The sequence below is a fragment of the Takifugu rubripes genome, chromosome 9 (assembly GCF_901000725.2).
Source record: "Takifugu rubripes chromosome 9, fTakRub1.2, whole genome shotgun sequence".
Taxonomy (NCBI): Eukaryota; Metazoa; Chordata; class Actinopteri; order Tetraodontiformes; family Tetraodontidae; genus Takifugu; species Takifugu rubripes.
In genome coordinates, this window is record NC_042293.1 from 13,708,799 (window position 1) to 13,720,865 (window position 12,067).

The following is a 12,067-nucleotide window of genomic DNA, read 5'->3' on the forward strand; positions in this document are numbered from 1 at the left end:
GAAAGAAACGGTTCAAATATAATCGGACCGGTGAAAATTGTAGTGCCGTGTTTGTGCTTGATTTCTATACACTTATAATTGATCTGACCGTTGATAATAGTTGATCTGGCTCAGTGTGCGCGGTAGCTCCACGGCTGCTGACGCGGTTCCAAGGCTGGCGTTTTCTTTCCAGTAAGACTCTATTGAAGTGCCTGGTTAACCACGCAGGCGTGCTCTCGGATGTGCTGGAGCTGCTCAGATGGTCCGGATCATCTCGCCCTCCTCGCAGGAGACGCGCTGCAGGTCTGAGCTCTTCTCCTCCGGCATCATGGCTGGTTTCACCCTCCTGCACCGTTTGAGTGCCTTCTAATCACAGTCAATCACTTCAGATTATCAGGAGTTGCATTTGCTTTGAAAAAGCATAAATTGTCAGGGCTTGTTTTGTTTTTTTTTTGTTAATTGTTGTTTAAATGTTTGAACAAAGGGATTCTTTTCTACTGCAGCGGTCCCATAATCCATAATCTAGCATCGGATTCTGTCTGGCTTCCAGATTACGCACTAGCTCACCATAGAGGCGTGGCAACCTGGATGAGTGATGGGTTGGTAGACCAGCTTCATCCACCTGTGTCCATCTAAACAGCTTCCAGAGGCGCAGCACAGGTGCAATAACTCTGAAAACGCTGTATTTGCGTTTTAATGCTGCCACTTCACTTCTTTCCTGTCTGTTATGAACCATTTTTAAAACCAGTTGATGAAGTTTCAGTCCCAATTAAACATCTCTGAAACTTCAGGGTTGACGTGGAAACGGCTCTAAGCTCCTCAAACGTCACCAGCTCCATCAGAGAGAATTCTCTGGCGCGTCCTCAGTAACACGCACGTGCACCCAGCAGCTGGTTACCAGCACAGATTTGCCAAACTTTCTCCTGTTGCCTTGTGCAGCGAAATAATTTCCTGCATGTTTTAGGAGGTCTGACCTTCAGAAACCTCACCGCCAACACACACACTCGCCACCTGTTGCTGTTTACTGACTCTGACGACCCGTATTTTTCTATTTGAATGCACTTTAGAGATGCCCTGAGGGACTCGTCTGCTTTCGCTGCGAGGAAACGAATCATTAAAGGCCGCGCCGCCTTTTTCAAGCGGAATTTTTCAGTCTCAAACCCGCTATGCTTGTTCGTTCTTCCACCTGAAACTGGAAAAAGGCTTCGATTAATCTGATTTTTCTCTTCGGTGGCTTTGGAAAACAGCGAGGCGGGAAAAATCGGAAGGTACTGGAGACGTTTCTGACACGTTAACTGTGACTTTTCTTTTTTTAAACCATTTAAGATCAAAACTGGTTTGTTTCTTACTCATAGGACACGCGTCCAAATATTGTAAAGAAATATTCAATTATATTTCCAATTAAACTAAATGTTTTTGAGAATCAGTGAGGGTGTCATTTATTTAACATTTATTCATGTCGTACTTTTATATTTAAATTGTTTTAAAAATGGTAAATACCACAGAAGCAAATCACCAGATAAAAGGCTTAAAATCAGATGTGTGAAACTACATACAAACCTAGAATTAAGCAATCAGCATTAAATATAATACAAAAATTATTTTGTCCAAAAAAAAAAAAATCACTGCATTGTTCAAGATTTGTAAAGTTTCAGAAATCAACCTTATTTGCATAAATGATCTGAACCTGGAAAGTTCTGGGAATTCTAAACTGAGGCTCTAATAAAGAAGGAAAATTAAGTCCAGCAGGGAGGAAAGGGGGGGGGGGTGTTAAACAGCGACTTTAATGTTTGTGCTTGAAAGACAATTGTTAAAACCTCAAACAGCCATCAAAATCAAAAGGACTAAAATCTCTCCTGTACATATGTATAGATATTTATATATAAACAGCGTCCACTTAAAGTACATGTTTAAAGTGGAAACATAAGAACGGTGGTGATGGAAGAAAACAGGGTGGGGGTCAAATGAACGTGACTCCGGGGAGAAGCGACGGGCGTTTAAATATTTATTATGGCTTACAGTGGATCGAGGACATCCTGTGTTCATACACTTCTAGTACTTATTGCCACAAATCCTCCGCTTTGAAACAAGCAGAGGCTTCAGAACCAAACGCATTTTACAAACACTATATACAAGTTTGGGGGGGGGGGTCAGCAGTTTCTTTAGGTTTCACTGTACAAGCATCAGACCACATACACCAATCTATAGAGCATTTAAACTAATTCTTATTTACAAATATATTTTGTAAAACCCTGATTAATTTCAACAGTATCTGAACCAACCTTGCAGCTATTTAGATAAAACACTTGAATATCTCAAAATACTTGATAGCCAAAAAATAAAAACCCCAAAAAAAACGCATTGATCCAAAAACACTTTTCACCACACGATAAATACCTTCAGTTGCTCTCCGATGGCCTCGCACCAGGCAGGAGCACCGGATTTCTCTACTGTTTGGAGGCAGTCGAACGCTTCATCGGCGTATTCTGGCGGAATACTGTAGTTTGCAGGTTGATGCTCTGGAATAAGGCGACGGCGTCGCCTTCACCACGTTCTTTTGGTATTTTTTTCCTCAGGTAAACTTCTACCAAATAGTCAAATACTTCAAATACTGTAATAGAATAAAACTATGGTCCCCAAGTACACAACTGTAGTACAGTGTAACGAGTACAGTTAACAAGTACGAATACTAAGAGTCAAAGGTCGTCTAGTCTTTACATTGTGGGGCGTTTGTGGCGGAATATGGAGGTCGGGGGGGGGGGGGGGGGGGGGGGGGGGGGGGGGGGGGGGGGGGGGGGGGGGGGGGGGGGGGGGGGGGGGGGGGGGGGGGGGGGGGGGGGGGGGGGGGGGGGGGGGGGGGGGGGGGGGGGGGGGGGGGGGGGGGGGGGGGGGGGGGGGGGGGGGGGGGGGGGGGGGGGGGGGGGGGGGGGGGGGGGGGGGGGGGGGGGGGGGGGGGGGGGGGGGGGGGGGGGGGGGGGGGGGGGGTGGGGGGGGGGGGGGGGGGGGGGGGGGGGGGGGGGGGGGGGGGGGGGGGGGGGGGGGGGGGGGGGGGGGGGGGGGGGGGGGGGGGGGGGGGGGGGGGGGGGGGGGGGGGGGGGGGGGGGGGGGGGGGGGGGGGGGGGGGGGGGGGGGGGGGGGGGGGGGGGGGGGGGGGGGGGGGGGGGGGGGGGGGGGGGGGGGGGGGGGGGGGGGGGGGGGGGGGGGGGGGGGGGGGGGGGGGGGGGGGGGGGGGGGGGGGGGGGGGGGGGGGGGGGGGGGGGGGGGGGGGGGGGGGAAGTCTATTTGTTGTTGTCATGCAGGTCTCTGTTGAAGATCCAGATGTCTTCTTGTGTTTGGTTGTTGATGTTGTTACGGTAGAGGTTGTTGTTGCTGCTGCTGGGGGGCATCGGCTTCGTTCTGCTGCTGATTCTGCCCCGGGTGGGGGGCGTCTGGTTGCGGACGGGGCTGCCGTTGGCGGTGGAAGCGGCTCGTGTCTGCTGCCCCCTGCTGCTCGGGATGGGGAGCTGCGATCTGGCGCGGGGGCTGGATCGGCGGTCTCGGTTCTGGACGGCTGCGTGGCTGCTGGAGCTGCTGCGGGACTGACCGACGCCAGGCTGCAGGCGACGTAGCATCAGGTGAGCGGCGGCCATTTTAACAAGGACGCACTTAAACATAAATCTGAAGCTCACAGGAGGAAACGGGAACAACCGAGTGTAGAAATTTAAGTTAAGGAACTATAAACACACGAGATTTCTGCCGGAATTCCCTCGCTAATCACTTAAAATGTTTTGGTTCCTTGTCTTTTGTTCCCTTGTGCAGTGTTTTGGACGACTCCTGTGGTGAGCGGCAGCTCCTAAATCCCACCACATCAAAGGACATCAACCGAATTTCGGGGTTAATCCCGCTGATGAATCTTCTGTTTTTCCCCAGACGCAGCACCTACTGTTATAAATATTTTGTGGGCTTAAATCTTTGTTGTGCTCTCACCGTCTGCAGTTGTTGATCGTGGGCGGTTTCCTGCTCTGCGGCGTGGTCCGGCGGCGTCCCAGCGGGGGTGCTGGCGAAGAGGATGAGGTCATCTTTGGCCTGAAGGATCTGCAAGAGACGAAACTGGTGAAACCTGGACCGAACGTGAGTGACGGCAGCAGTGTTGCTGTGCAGCTGATCATTGGTGTAAGGGAATTAGACGGTGGGGAGGTTCATGAGGCGCTGACAAACCCTTTTTTTTTTTTTTTTTTTTTTCATGAGGAAGTGTCTGGAAATTTATTTAAAACAGAATTTTGGGATGAGTCAGACTACATTAAAATAAGTATGATGACCCGATTTTGCTTAAAAAAACAAACTTCTAGCGAGAGGCCTGTCTGTCATTTAAAGTCAGCAGATTAATCATGTGCAGAAATCAACTGAAATCAAACGCGATACTAACTATGGCCGCCAGGGGGCAGCAGATACAAAAGTGCTCATTTGTCACGTTAGGTTAAAACTCCATATACAGTCAATCAGGAGTCAGGGTCCAATATAAATGCAAAAAAAACCCTTTGAATTAAGATTTTGATCTAGTAAAAGACACTGATAAACCTTCATGTTGCACAGAATTTGAGATTTGCATACAAACGCTTCATCTAAATAGCGGAGTTGGAGAACTGATGGTGACATGTGACTGTACCTTACTGATGTCTGGCTCTGATTTACTGGAGCACATGGTTTGGAGCTCTCTGATTAGATCAGTCTCATCGTCTGAGAACACAGACAGACCAACAGGCTCCCTGTAAAAAAAACAATTACAAACAATTTTATGGTCACTTGAGTACAGCCCCAGGTTTTTAAATACCAGTTGATATTAATGAAATCAGTTCAACAGGAGACAAACCTGTGATCTTTGCCATTGGCACTGAAGCGGACGTCAGTGCTGGACTTCGAACCTGCAACAACAAAAAAAAATTGCTGGGTAAGAATGGTTCAATACTTTAAACTCAAATTAAATAATTGCAGAATTACTGAAACGCATTCTGTCCGAATTCTGCCCTTCATTATACCCGTTAATAGCGCCCCCTTGTGGTTCCTCCGTAGAACAGTTGGAGTTTTCTTTTGAACCACGAATTATCAACGAAGTCTGTAACTTCTGAAAACCTTTCAGTCTTCATCTGAAAGTGCACGTGCCTCCTTGTCCACAGGTTCCAAAAAAGCTCCCACATGCAGTGAGATGAACACGAAGCCCCCCCTCCGTCAGATCCTAGTTTATCAGTGCTGTCATGGCAACTGCCCTACCTTCCCTGAAGGAACCGCTGCAGCTCCACTTCAGTGTGGATCCTCCCTTCTTCCGCGGGCTGGTGTTGGACCGTCTCAACTTGCCGCTGTCGCGCCCCCGCCTGCCCCCTCCACCGCCGCTTCCTTTGTAGGAGCTGATGCCCGACAGCGGGAAGTTTCCGCCACGGAACTCCAGCAGGTATCTGTCCATCTCTGCCGAGGACAGACCACAGAAATCAGTCGTGTGATGTTATTTTATTATTCTTAGCACAACCGCCAGAAGCCGTGAATGAGCCCTCGCCATCCTGTGGCGCCCACGCACCGTGTCGGCGAAGAGGGCAGCCGAGGAGAACGGCCTTATTGACCAGGATGCTGAGGGCGGCTTTCACCACCGCCTGCTGCCCTGCACTCAGCCCGCAGTTGCTAAGAGACGGTCGCTGCGACGAGGAAGAGGGGGAGATGGAGGAGGAGGAGCGCTTGGTCGTTACCCGGGCGATGATGGCTTCTTCCACGCGGGGGACGACCACGGCGTTCCAGAGTCGAGCCAACCATCTGGAAACGTGAGAAATTTTTACTGCAACTATATTATAAAGTGTCAAAAACATTTCAGTGGCCTGTAAAAATCGACTGTAGCTAACATGCTAATTAATGTAGCCCAACTCTATGTGTGTGTCTGTGGTTCACATATGTTTCAGTTACTCTACGGTGACACATTTTTGGGAGGGAAACGCTCACCTGACAATCGCCTGTGTGTTGTTCGAGACCACCGGGCAGGAGAGAAAGAGCTGTGGGCCCAGCAAAGCCTCATGGGTGCCAAGGCGTGACAGACAGGCATTAAGCTGCTGCCAAACCTGGCTGACCCAGAGCACCGAGCGCTCCATGAGGCCGTCAGGTGTCCAGACTCCAGATCCCACCTGGGGGCGGGGTGGAAACAATTCAGGCGCGTTATTGTAACTGGTCACCGATAATAGGACCAAGCTGGCGGTGGACATCCTCTGACCTTATGGAGCAACTTCCTGCGGAGCTGCCTTCCCAGCAGGCCGTGCAGCGGCTCCTGGTCCCAACGAAGCGTTACCCAGCGGAAATGCTGCTGGAGGCGGAGCTCTGACCCCTGGAGGCGGGACTTCGACAAGGTCGCAATCAGGAAGCTGCCTTCACAGAAGTGGTGAGGACCTGCAAACAGACAGGAAGTCCTCCACTTCACCACAACGTTTCAGCCTAATCAGCGACGGTCCTCTGAAACCCGACAGGCTGCCATCGTACCCGTGTTGAGGAGGAGCGGCGAAGACGGGTCTCTGGTGTCCAGACTGTGGCAGAGGTCTCCCAGGAGGCATGTCAGCGACGAGGCCTTCTCCAGGCCCTCCAGCAGCACGACCACACAGCGAGCTGTGCGGCCCGCTGACGCCACCGTCGGTACCAGAAAACCTGGCACACGGCATCAGGAAGGATTATTACCGGTAGGATTATTACGGAATTCTGATCACATTCAGGTGGACATGGGATAAGGTGGTGTGTGTGTGGGGGTGTGTGTGTGTGTGTGTGTGTGTCTACCACAGTCGATGAACGTCTCCAGCAGCTGCTCCTTGGTCAGGTGCTGGTCCACCTCCACCCTCAGTACGTCACAGTCGAGCCCCTCTGCCTCCTGCTTTGACTGGGCGAGAGAGAGAGAGAGAGAGAGAGGAGGGCAGGATGAGTGAGGATGCAGAGGCAAGATGGGAGCACGTTGTCATGGAAACAATGAAAATGTAGTATTACTACTGCACCAAGAAGTGGAGCAGGAGGAGAAGGTGAATGAACGGAGGGCTTTTCTGAATGCGCGGCTGTCGGCAGTCTTCTTTTATTTTATTTTTTTTAAGAGCTTCATTCTCATTTTCAATTATGAATAAAAGAAAACCAAATTATGGTTTTATTCTACTCGGCAGCCGAGTAGAATAAGCTCACCCACCCCGTCTCTCAGATTTGTGGGGATTAATTTTCCAGGCTTCAATAATCGTGAATGCTTTTTACAACTTGCTGTGTAGAAAAGGACGTTAATATATGTATATAACTGGATTTAAGCGGCCTAACGGTGAGGCGACGTCTGTGTCGCTGCATCACACTCTGCAGGTCGACGTTCCTAAACAGGGATGGAGCCGCTGGGGCCACATCAGGCCAGATGTTTCAGCTCCCCGACCCACCTTGATGCAGCCGGCCACCGCGTTGGCGATGTCCTCTTGACAGCTGCCTTCAAGTCCGTGAAAGATGAGGTTTCCATACTGTTGCACCTGCCGGAGACATGAGGAGGAGAGGATTACTTCCTGTTGAGCAGATTATCCTCTCTGCTGACATACATTTCACTTATCGCCATCATTCCTGTTTTGTATGACTTCACGCAGTGGATATTTTAATATTTACCCCCATGTGAATTACTGTTGAGCAGTTAAAACGTAGGTTTACCGAACGCCCAGCAGGGGGCGCTATAAGCACTAGAAAGCATTGTCTAATGAAACGCTCCTTTTCGCCTGCCCGTCACTTCCCCTCCCTCCTATACAGCTCAATCATTCTGCTCCCTCCTGACTTCATCTAATCCTTCCCCCTTCGTGTGAATGAGAGCGCGTGTGCGTGCGTTTACGTACCAGGCGGACGTAGTTGTACAGCAGCGGCAGAGGGAAGAGACATTCCAGAGCCAGCTCATCCAAACAGGATTCGGACAAACCTGTCAGGAACAACGTTGACACGGTAAATCCTCAAACCCTGGCTGCCGGGCGCAGCAGTGACATCACACTGCTGCAGCCACCAAAGGTGACCTTTCTCAGCTCAGAAACTCGATGCCGAACGTTCAGCTCTGTCCCGTTTGCCCTCAAACAGCCGGAATATTCGACACACAAACGGGAAGACTCAACATAGATTTCAGGGAAGCAGCGGTAAATCGATCGGCTGATTGGAGGAAGAAACTCTTTGTTTCTTCTTAAACGCCCCGATGGTTTGGGAGGTGATTTCCAGGGTGCCAGACTGTCGTTTCCTGACTCACCGACGCAACGAACGCACCAGATGAAGTCATTGGAGGAGCGGGGGCAGCAGACAAAGACAGATTATTCCAATATCTGCGGCCGTGACTCATCCATAATCATTAGCGGGGCCGTAGGGGGAACCTTTCTGGTGCCGCCGACGGCTCGGATCAAATCAAAAAACCAAAAATTGCATCCTCGGACGGAACAAAGAGGCGGCTCGGCGTGAAATCCCCCCGTCACAGACGCGGGAGCCGAGCCTGTCGTTTCAAGACATTTTAGTTTAGGGTGGGGGGGGTCTTTTTGGAGATCTTTCAGCGGTCTTGTGGAGCTTTGTTATTGGGCCATTGTCTGGAACCCATGGCGACACCCAGTGACGGACGGGCCTGACAGACGATCCGTGGCCAACAAAGCTGCCAGGATCTGTTATTTATGTGTCAAAGCTCCTTTTCCGGACTCTCCTCTCCATTTGTTTTACAGGTTCTGGGGGTTCCACCTGGGTTTTGGCTCCGCGTGTCCTACCTTTGATGCGGATGGTGATGCACTGGCTCAGAGGCTTCCTGACCAGGTCCCACGGGGACAGAGGCAGCTCCTGACCCGGCAACCACTCGGTGTCTCCTGGGAGAGAGAAGACGGGGATGAAACGGTCAGTAACAACAATTTCTCACATTCGTACTAAAAAGGACAAATTTTACTTCGAACCAGCAGCGATGATTCAAACCAGCGCCAATATTCAGGCTAACAAATGTCAGTTGCGCAACATCATTCTGGTTTTGTTCCCGGAGAAGGCGAAGCTTATTTTTCCAAGAATTCTTTCAGTCTTTTGAACATTTGGTCTCTGCAGAACAACGGACATGTTGGTTTTTCCATCAATATTTGGGCCGCGTCTCCACCGAAAACCAGCAGGTAGTTTTTTTAGGATTTCCCCTTTTTCGATGCCGAGTTAAAAACAAGATTTGACCCAAAATTCCAGCTAAAAAAAAAGCCGACAGATTCACCCGATAACGCGAGACACCAAAGAGCGTCTGGACGTCTGCCGTTTGATCCCGGACGTTTTATCCTAAATTGGTGTCTCGCCCCATCTCCCTCATCTATTATGCATCACACTGCTTCTTTCATCACACACACACACACACACACACACACACACACGAGCAGCCTGTAGTTTAAGATTCATCCACAATGAAATGATCACCAGCAACAGATTAATTATTAAATCCAACAAATATGATATCGCATGTGTACACACACCCACCACCACCAAGCCCGTATCAAGCTCCGCCCCTCAGCCGCGTCACATTTGAGTGTTCCTCTAGAACACGGTTACTATGGTAACCATTAAGCCAAAACAACGGCTGGAGCGTCCAACACAGACTGTAAAATGACGCGACAGAGAGTTTGGTGTCCTCACCTATGAGGAGGGAGGAGATGCTCCCAGGTCCGAGGCCCAGTGGCGACCGCGTCCTCTCCCCCCCGACCGATGGGGCTTCTCCACAGACCGTCTGGAGGTACGAGGTGAAGATCTGATTCAGGGCAGAGGTCAGCTGAGCCCATCGCATGGTCCGGTCGACTGACACTCTGCCCAACACCAGCTGGTTGCCGGCCGTCCCGCTGGACTCCTCAGGACACGGGGACGCGTCTGTGCCTCCACCTGAAGACTGGAGACACACCAGAGCCTGGTACAGGTCTGGAGGAGGAAGAGGAACATTGCCATGAAACCAACCTGTCTGTATAAGCACACGCCACCGTCTAGGACAGGGGTGGGCAAATCCAGTCCTCCAGGGCCGGATCCAAGCCGGACTTTCTGTCCCACAGGTAAACACTCTCACCTGGGGTTCCATTTACCTTGGTGAAAACATTTCCTGCCTGGTAGGATGTAAATCCCTGCTTAAATTCAACCATCGAGGACTGGATTTGACCTCCTCTGATGGGCAAGTCCAATCCACGAAGGCTGGAATCCAGCCAGGCTTTGCATCCTACCAGGGAGAAACCGCTTTCACCAAGGCAAATGGAACCCCAGGTGAGCGTGTTTACCTGTGGGACAGAAAGTCCGGCTTGGATCCGGCCCTCGAGGACTGGATTTGCCCCCCCCCCTGGTCTAGGAGGTCACTTACGGAGGTTCTCAAGTAGCTCCTTGCAGTCATCGGTTGCGAGGTCGTGAAGAGTGCGATTACACTTGTCTCTCCTGGAGATGTCCTGCTCACTGTGGCTGCACAGCACCCCCAGACATTCCTACACACACACACACACACACACACACACACACACAGTTCTGCTCAGGAATACTCCAACAACATCTCATTAAAGCTCGAAGCTCCTCATTCATATTCAGGCCCGACGCTCGTCTGGTGTCTCCTACCAGCAAGGTCAGCCGTGCCGAGGACGGGACATTAACAGAAGACAGGCTGGACGGGTTAATGCGAGTGTAGGTTAACGGGCGCAGAGAAGGATTTGACAGTGTAGACGGGGGGGGGGGGGGGAGGGAAACATCAGCACCACGATACAGCGAGTTATTTCAAACGTGTTAGTGAACCACTTCCTGTTTAGATTCAGGCGCGAGGCGACGCTGCTTCTCACCTTCAGGCCGAGCGCGGCGGCCACGTGTGCGGCCGTCCAGCCGTCGCTGTTGGCCCGGTTCAGCAGGGCAGCAGGCGGCTCCGGTGGCACGCCGGGGTCACCCTGGGCTGGGTGGCTGAGGAGGAGGCGCAGGGTATCGGCGTGTCCCGAACGCACCGCCGCATGAAGAGACGTGCAGCCGTCCTGCAGAGGACAGCCACAGACTTATGCCACATTATCAGAACTAAATGTTGGTTTTCTTCATTGACTTGTGTGTTAATTATCTAATAAAGGATATTCTGCAGGACAGACAGCAAAATGTGCGGTCCACATTGAGAATTAAACCCTCCACCCGCCTGTAAAATCATTATGTTTGACTCAACACGCCGGCCAACGTTTTCTGCAGGTCTAAAAATAAACGTGCGCTGAACGGGTCAGATATGCTATAGAGAATTTCACATGTGATTCTGTGGCTCAGATGAGAAACCAGCCTTCTAAATGTGGAACAAAGCAGCAAACTAAATATAGGCTCCTGTCACAAGCTGCCACAGCAACTAAAAGGCCCCTATGGTTGCCGTGGAGACTTGGGATGCCTGCACAGCCATTAGAGTGCACCAATCGGATGAAAGAACCCTCGATAACACTCACAAGATGACGAGCGCGAGTGATAAAGACGAAAGTGAGGTGAGGTTGAAGATTAGCTTCAGTTTCACAAAAACGAAGCTGAATTAAACCAAACTGGGAAAAATTCCAGGGCGATTTTGCCGTTTAGGTTAAGTTAAGGAGGACCTACCTCGGTGGTGCGTGAGCGATCGGCTCCGGCCGTCAGCAGGACTCGGACGCAGTCCAGCCTTCCTGCCTCACAAGCCAGTAAGAGAGGCGTCTGACCGTTGGCCGCCGTTGCGTCCGCAGCAGCGCCAGCAGCCAGAAGCGCCTCCACACAGCTGGAGGAAGCAAAAGAAAGGTTTATGTGAAGTGTAGCTTTTGTTGGGCTGGACGCCATCACAACACTCCAAAGATGCTTTTATCCTGCATCCCATCATGCATCTGCATGGTAATTGAATATGCCATCAGGCAGCCAGCTTTAGCCTAGCCTAGCCTAGCATCATCAATCAGCCCACACAAGCACTAAAACTGTATTTCTGTTTACTCATAAAAACCGAGCTTGTCTGCTAACGTTAGCACTGAGTCATGACCACTGTAGAAAAGGGGATGACAGAGTGTGTGTGTGTGTGTGTGTGCACATGCATGCCTGCCTGCCTTCTGGATATCCCCACTCTAAAAATAACACTGATCAGATATTACAACACTGCACATTC

General features: G+C 51.2%; 1 protein-coding gene and 1 long non-coding RNA gene across 3 annotated transcripts in view; one reads left to right on the forward strand and one right to left on the reverse strand.

Annotated features, from left to right (window-relative positions):
- Positions 1-1,970: 1,970 nt before the first annotated feature.
- Positions 1,971-12,067, reverse strand: part of cttnbp2 (cortactin binding protein 2) — a 35,182-nt gene continuing 25,085 nt past the window's right edge. The window contains exons 7-24 of one of the 2 annotated variants that reach the window (XM_029841704.1): positions 11,542-11,692; positions 10,770-10,952; positions 10,307-10,424; positions 9,604-9,879; positions 8,715-8,810; positions 7,821-7,900; positions 7,383-7,469; positions 6,757-6,856; positions 6,469-6,630; positions 6,206-6,378; positions 5,941-6,119; positions 5,528-5,757; positions 5,227-5,418; positions 4,829-4,880; positions 4,625-4,724; positions 3,946-4,053; positions 3,257-3,572; positions 1,971-2,742 (exon numbers count right to left, since the gene is read on the reverse strand). In XM_029841704.1, coding sequence (XP_029697564.1) covers positions 3,258-3,572; positions 3,946-4,053; positions 4,625-4,724; positions 4,829-4,880; positions 5,227-5,418; positions 5,528-5,757; positions 5,941-6,119; positions 6,206-6,378; positions 6,469-6,630; positions 6,757-6,856; positions 7,383-7,469; positions 7,821-7,900; positions 8,715-8,810; positions 9,604-9,879; positions 10,307-10,424; positions 10,770-10,952; positions 11,542-11,692 — 2,602 coding nt within the window. In that variant the 3' untranslated portion in view covers positions 1,971-2,742; position 3,257. Of the gene's footprint in view, positions 2,743-3,254; positions 3,573-3,945; positions 4,054-4,624; positions 4,725-4,828; positions 4,881-5,226; positions 5,419-5,527; positions 5,758-5,940; positions 6,120-6,205; positions 6,379-6,468; positions 6,631-6,756; positions 6,857-7,382; positions 7,470-7,820; positions 7,901-8,714; positions 8,811-9,603; positions 9,880-10,306; positions 10,425-10,769; positions 10,953-11,541; positions 11,693-12,067 lie in introns of both variants that reach the window. The other variant, XM_029841703.1, reaches the window with a different exon arrangement.
- On the forward strand, positions 7,666-10,859 carry LOC115251025 (uncharacterized). The gene is made up of 3 exons (XR_003889572.1): positions 7,666-7,923; positions 8,673-8,838; positions 10,740-10,859. It is a non-coding gene; the product is annotated as an uncharacterized lncRNA (long non-coding RNA).